The sequence below is a fragment of the Kryptolebias marmoratus genome, unplaced genomic scaffold (genome assembly GCF_001649575.2).
Source record: "Kryptolebias marmoratus isolate JLee-2015 unplaced genomic scaffold, ASM164957v2 Scaffold65, whole genome shotgun sequence".
Taxonomy (NCBI): domain Eukaryota; kingdom Metazoa; phylum Chordata; class Actinopteri; order Cyprinodontiformes; family Rivulidae; genus Kryptolebias; species Kryptolebias marmoratus.
The window spans coordinates 16,145-23,174 of NW_023665799.1; the positions used below are offsets into that span (position 1 = coordinate 16,145).

General features: G+C 40.3%; 2 protein-coding genes across 2 annotated transcripts in view; both read right to left on the bottom strand.

Annotated features, from left to right (window-relative positions):
• Positions 1-5,629, bottom strand: part of LOC108228290 (macrophage colony-stimulating factor 1 receptor 2) — a gene marked incomplete at its 3' end in the record, with an annotated part of 21,662 nt that extends 16,033 nt beyond the window's left edge. Inside the window, 1 exon segment of the mRNA XM_017403833.3 lies at positions 4,391-5,629. Within this exon segment, the coding sequence (XP_017259322.3) occupies positions 4,391-4,571 (181 nt within the window).
• A 135-nt stretch (positions 5,630-5,764) lies between these two features.
• The window catches only part of LOC108228837 (platelet-derived growth factor receptor beta), a gene marked incomplete in the record, with an annotated part of 16,364 nt that continues 15,098 nt past the window's right edge, over positions 5,765-7,030 (bottom strand). Inside the window, 3 exon segments of the mRNA XM_037974462.1 lie at positions 5,765-6,162; positions 6,397-6,538; positions 6,722-6,839. Of these exon segments, the coding sequence (XP_037830390.1) occupies positions 6,048-6,162; positions 6,397-6,538; positions 6,722-6,839 (375 nt within the window).

Consider the following 7,030-nt stretch of genomic DNA (forward strand, 5'->3'; position numbering starts at 1 on the left):
CATGCATCCATCCATCCATCCATCCATCCATCCATCCATCCATCCATCCTTCCATCCGTCCGTCCGTTTTCTTTACCTACTTCTCCATTCCGGGTCGCGGGGACCTGGTGCCTATCCACAATCATTAATTAGTAAAATTTTAGTTTCTTTAAATCCTAGAAAACTGAAGGAAGTTACACATCCTGGTTCAAAGATAGTGTGTGTGTGTGTGTGTGTGTGTGTGTGGGGGGGGGGTAACCCCCAGAAACAGAAAAAACCACAACCTTTAACGGCCATGAAGAGGAGTCCTTCCTGAGACATGATGGGAAACGGAGGTGTGTGTGAGTTTAAACCACATGGTTGTAGAGACATGTAACTGAGGAGTTTCTGCTGGGGATGACTCATCCTTTAAATCAGAGAACATTCTTTATGTAAACCCAATAACCCCAGAGATTCCTGTCTGTTTTCTCCAGACTAACCAGAGTCCTGTTCCAGGACCATCGGGACTCAAAGTTTGGTTCTGCTCTACATTTGTCCCTCAACAGAAATAGACAGAAATGACTCCAGATGATCCTGGGCTTTAGTTCTAAAAGCTAACAGGCTAATTTACTGTTGAGTGCTATCTGCTCTGCCTGTTTCTTCTGCCTCAGCATCAGATCTCATTTAGGATGAGGACTTTTCACTTGTTTGGAGTCAGAACTCAGCAGAACACAGGTGTCCTCTCTGCTAAATATCATCACTTGTCAGAAGCACTGCATGAACTAAAGTGATAGAAAGAGAAAAAAGTTTTCAGTGAGGTAACACATGAAGCTCAGAGAAACTCCGTAAACTGTCAGGGAGGAATCAGGTTCAGGATGGTGTTTCTGAATGAAGTAGCATTCAGGGTTAGCTCAAGCATTGAAGCCAACTTATTATAATTCTGTTGAAAAGTTTAGTCCTTGATCTCGTCGTGCCTCTTTGAAATAAAACATGCAACTCAAATGATAATAGTGGACACAACATGGCTAAGAGAGCTGTCAATCAAAGCTCATGAAATCTGTCCTATGGATGTTTCCATGGAAACTGGACCGATGGGAGACAGACAGCTGCAGCTGATTGAACATGTCATCAGGTCAGACATGGACATGTTAATGACAGAAACACATATTGAAAAGTAAGCCTCAAACAAACAGTTGGTGTGTCTACATGTGTTTCTTTGTTTGTCTCATAAATCAGTGAAACTTCCTACAAGAGAATAATTTCTGAAGTCATTTTAATTCAACATGGCCACTATAGCTAATCAACAAAAGACAATACTAAAGTGGCTTTAATTCAGTTAATTTAGCAGAGATTGAGTTTAAATCTGGCATAGTAGTAGCTGAAAGTCATCCCCAACGTATACTCAGAAAGCTTTAAAATTTGCCATTAACTGTTTGAGTCCACACTGTCAGCAAAATATCTCATGAACCATTGAGCAGATTCTAATGAAACTTTTGGGGAGTTTTCATTTGGTGTACATCTACAACAGATTGACGTGAAATCAACCTAATTCAAGATGTCTGCCACAGCTAACTGACCTTTGTTGATAAAAGCTGACTATAACTTACACAAACCTACAAATATGGTAAAGATTTGGTGGTTGTAGCTGAGAGCCATGCTTAATACATACTCAGAGAATTCACAGAATATTTCTGGTGGCCATCTTGAAACTAAAACTGTCATGAAAGGCCACATTCCTTCAAGGAATACTAGACCTTTTTGTTAATATTTAATATTTATTAAATTACAGCAGCATGTTGGTGGAAGTTCTCTGTCAGCCAGGACACATAATCCTTTGAGATGAATCCAAGACAGCCTGACTTCTTTTATTCTTGAAGATGTTTCTTCATTTTAAAGTGGATAAAACTACGGTTTGAATCTGGGAGAAGCCACAACATGCCTTACATGGACTTAGAGCAGGAAGAACCCCCCAGCCACATCAACTCTGTCACCCAATGACAACAATTAAACCACCTCACTGTCAGGTGGGATGATTGTTGTTCAACATCTGAAGATCTCTAAACACCAGGACCTCTGCCTTCTTCACCTACTTCAGAGACAACAGGTTCTACAGGCAGGAACATGGGTTCTCCAGGATCACCCATCGCTTACAACATTTACATGAAGAAAAGTAGAATACTGAGCTGTTACATGGCTTGTTGTTTGTTTGTTTGTTTGTTTACAGTCTGACCTTCATCCTTTAACCATCACTTTTGAGATTCTGACCCACTGCAGATGTGAGGGTTTCCCAGTTCTGTTTTGAGAAAGTCCTACAGTTCTGAGGTTTCATGTCAGGGGGGTCGGAGTGATGAAACCTCAGAGAATCAGGAAACACATTTTCTACCAGAAACCACAAACACACACACACTGATGTGTTTGTGTGTCAGTGTGTGAGGGCCCAAGGTCCCACTTCCTTGTTTTACTTCTTCTTTGGTTTGGACTCTGCGGGAGGAATGGAGGAACTGGTTACCACAACGGCATGTTTACATCCCCTCCAGAACTCTCCTGGTATTTATAGAACAGTTGGACTAACAGAACCCACACCGGGCCCTCACTGACTGCAAGAGACCTTATATCCATATATTTATATGTGAATGAAAACAGAATCATAGTCAGACCTGGTACTAACTGCTTCTCATAATTGATCAAAACCTTCATCCAACAAAAACTTCAGTTTATCATAAGCACACTGGAGAAAAGGAGAACTCAAACTCTTCATCTTATCTTCTTTTTCACCCAGATTTGGTTCAGTCGGGTCCATCTAGGCCTGGTTCTGAGACTGACTATAAAGAGTGGGTCTTTAATCAGTAGTGGAACATAGAGTCAGGGCCCCTCGGTTCTTGCTGAGGTTCCAACAGCAACAACAACCACCTGCTGTCAATCATTTCCACTTCGACTGTTGATGTTGTTGTTTGTTTAATCTGTTTACAGGAAATATTTCTTGCTTTTTATGTTCAGCAGTTTCTTGCCTGAATCAAATCTGCACATCAACTAAAAACACTTCAGATTTCCTGTGATTGATCAGCAGGTCACTGACAGATTTATTCAGGCTTTTGATTGGTTAAAGGGTTAACGAGCTCGTTAGTGAGTTCATGATGTTTCTGAGCCTTTTAAATAATTCTGTGAAGTTTTTTCAGCTCAGACTCCAGTTGTTTAGTGCCTCACAAACATAAAGACTATGAATAATTTTATCTGTTTATAATAAAGTAAAAACAAATAAATAAATAATGCTGACCAGTTCCCTTAAAAAAGTTTTTAAACTTGTCTCCGTTAAACTTTTATCAGAAAACTTTTACTGTAAAAAATCTACGTAAACACAAACACAAGCCTAAAAAACAAGAATTAAAAACAGTTTTAGTTAGCCACACAATGCTTGTTTAAACAAACTGAACTCTCAGTTTGTTTCAGAAGTTTGTATGAATAATAAACTTTTTGAATTTTTTTCTTTATTTGTTGTTTGGTTTTATTCAAATATGAATTAAAATAACTGCTACAGAGATAAACAGCTAATAAACAAGCAATATATGACTAAGAACCTTGTAATAAATGTTAAAAGAACATAAATAAATATGTATATGTAACTGATAAACAGTTAAGAACAAGAAAAAAGTTTATAAAAAGCTAATAAACGTGTACTAAACATGTAATAAGCAGCTAAAAAAGAAAATAGAGGTAAACCAAATGGTTAATGAACATTTAATAAACAGCCTATAAACGTGCTAAAAACAGCTAAAACATAAAAACAGCTAAAACTAAATAAACAGTGAAAACATGAAATAAAAAGTTAGAAACAAGTATTGTAAATAGCTAATAAACAACTAAAAGACAACAGCTTAGTAACATGAAATAAATAGAAATAAATCCCAGAAATGGTAAATAAACATGTAAAAGTCAAAAGGCTATAAAAAGTGTAACAAACAGCTAAAAACAACTAGTAAACATAAATAAAATTATGAGACTTTAACACATTTTTACTCCTGCATAAAAACATCTCAGCTGTTTGTGATTTTATGACTTTGTTTGTTTACAGATATTTTATTTGTTTTTATTATAGGGTTGATTTTATTTTGCTTTTCGGATGTTATAATGTTTTGTGACGGTGTTGTGTTTTTTTTTATTGTTACTGCACAGAGCTTTGGTCCTGTGGTTGTTTAAAGGGCTTCATAAATAAAGCCGGGACGCTATGGTATATATTTTTCTTTTCACATTTTAATCAGCCGATTAGTTTCCAGATTTATATCAATTATCCATTTGTTTCAAAAGTTAATTTATTCAAACTTTTACGTATTGTTTTTTGTGTTTCGTTTCATTCACAGGTGAATTTAGACACCACCTTAAGTAATAAACAGCTCATAAACATGTAATAAACAGTAAATAAATAATATCTTCTGACCTGCAGCAGAGCAGCAGCGCAGGGCGAGTGACAGCAGCAGTGAATGGAGCCACATCTCTCTCTCTCTCTCTGTCTGTTGTTGAGACTGAAGTCGAACCGAATCTGACTGAAGGAGAAACTTCCTCCTGAAACAAAATGACCTCCTCTCCTCCTCCTCCTCCTCCTCTTCCTCCTCTTCCATCAGGTCACATGATCATGTAAAGATGTCAGCAGTTTAGGATCAGATTAAATACATTAGAATGTTTTCAGAGTTTATATCATACTTCATTATCCTGGGAAATAAATCTGAACTCCAGGTTTGTTCAGGTGCACACATGCACACACACACACACACACACACACACACACACACACACACATGCACACTCATATTCAAGTTTTTATAAACCTTTCTATACGTGACACAGTTCCATCATTTTATTCCCAGTGTTCATAAAGATGACAGTAAAGTTCTGATCCGCAGACGGGTCAAGGTGTCCGTGCTGAACGGGTCCACAGCTGAACGGGTCCACAGCTGATTCATGGCTGCCTGAAAAGACCAACAGATCAGACATTAGACACCTCAGCTGATTCGTTTCACTGAGGAGGAGCAGTGGCTCTGTCCTTGCTGCCCCGGATCATGGAGCTCCTCACCTTCTTTCTGAGGCTGAACCAGCTGCCTTACAGCCTCTTGGATCCAATATTTACTTCTCCCAGTCATAAGTAAAACCTCATGATGATAAGTAGCTCCTCTTCACTGTAACAGGTGGAGAAAAGCCTGAGTACCCTCCTCTCCATGACTGAGATCCTGTCCATGAACGCCACAACCAGAATCAGAGACAAGGGACAGCCCTGGTGGAGTCCAACCTTGACTTTGTTCAGAGAATGCAAACCCAGTTTTTAAAAATGGCTGCAGCACTCAGTCACACCACAATGATCAGTCTACAGAGGGGAGGTCCTGAAGCTAGCAGCCTGGTGCTCAGAAAATAACCTTGCTCTGAACATCAAGAAAACCAAGGACATCATCACTGACTCCAGAAAGCACAGCACCGACCCAGCCCCTCTTTACATTAACAGCGAGAGTGTGGAGAGCGTCTACAACCTCAGGATTCTCAGCATCCTCGTCTCCTGGACAGACAACATCACAGCAATCATCCAGAAGGCTCAGCCGCGGCTACACTTCCTCAACCTGAACGCTAAGCTGCTCTTCACCTTCTACCGCTCATCCATCGAGAGCCTCACATCACAGTATGGTACGGAAGCTGCACTGTTGCAGACAGGATATATATATATATATATATATATATGTCTGCTCCTTTGTTCCAGGCCTCTCTGATCTGATGATGAAGACTTGTATTAATGGAGTAATGAAGAAGGCTGACACAGGCTCAGAGAAACTGTTGAAAATGTTTTATTATTATTATAATTGATTTAAGTTCTGACCCAATAAAGTTCGGTTCTGACCTGAGTCAGCAGTTGATACAGATATAAACAAACAGAGTTACATAACTAATAATAAAGATTACAAATCTGATCCAGGATCTGTTTCTGATCTTTTTCTCTGACCTAAAATAAAGTTTTATGTTTGATCCTCTGCTGCCTTACAGTCAGTACTGAGGGCTAGTGTCCATGTTCCCAATTGGTCCAGCTGCAGGGGGCATGGCCAACAACGTCAGCTTTACAGGCAGCTCTCCTCCTCTTCCTCACAGCAGGAAGATGCAGACGGCTGCGCGGGTTCTGATGATGTCATTTCCTGTGGCTCCAACATGGCAGGAGGATTTGGCATTATAGTGCTGAAGGAGACACAAGTGGTCATCGCCATGACAACAACAACAAACATATGATCAGCTGATCAAGCACATTTAAAAACAACAACAGTACTGTGGTGGACTTAACACCAGACTGAAATGTTTCTGTGATGTTTCACCATCCCATAATGTGTCACGTGTTGCTTGTTTGAGGTTATTGACCTGCTGAGGAACACGAGTCCATCATGATGTTCTTTCTCCTGAAGGAACATATTTTACCTTACTGCATCTCGTACAGCTCCACTGCTGCTGCTCTCTTTGGTGACATCACTGATTGGAATGATGTTAGAGTGGTGGGAGGGGCTTGTCTCCACTGACCCCGCCTCCAACAGCTGAACTTTGACGTCTGAGGCAGGACTTCCTGTGAAGAAAACAGTGATTGGCTTTAAGTTTAGTTTCCTTGACAGCAACATAATTTGGTGTGTTGTTGAGATAATCTGCATGTTACTGTGTTGATGTAAACGTGTGTGTTACTGTGTGTGTTTGTGTGAACATGTGTGTGTTTGTGTGTGTTGATGTGAAAATCTGTTACTCTGTGTGTTACCTTGTGCTGTTGTGTGTCCATGACTCTGATCTTCAGCTCTCGTAGATAAACTCTGTCTTGAACGAACCACAGCTGGACTTTTACCTTTCAGGAAGTCTTGAGTCAGCTGGCGGTAACTCTAACAACAACAACAACAACAACAAATTAAAGCTGCAAGCAGCATTGGCGGCCCTCGCAGCTCAGCGCCGCTCCGGCCTTGCGACCGCGGGAGCTCTGGCGACCGCTGTCTACGCTCTCGAGCCTTTCCTGCACCGCCCACTAGGTGGCGTTTTCAGCAAAAGTCCCAAAATGCCTTCAGTCAGGATCAGT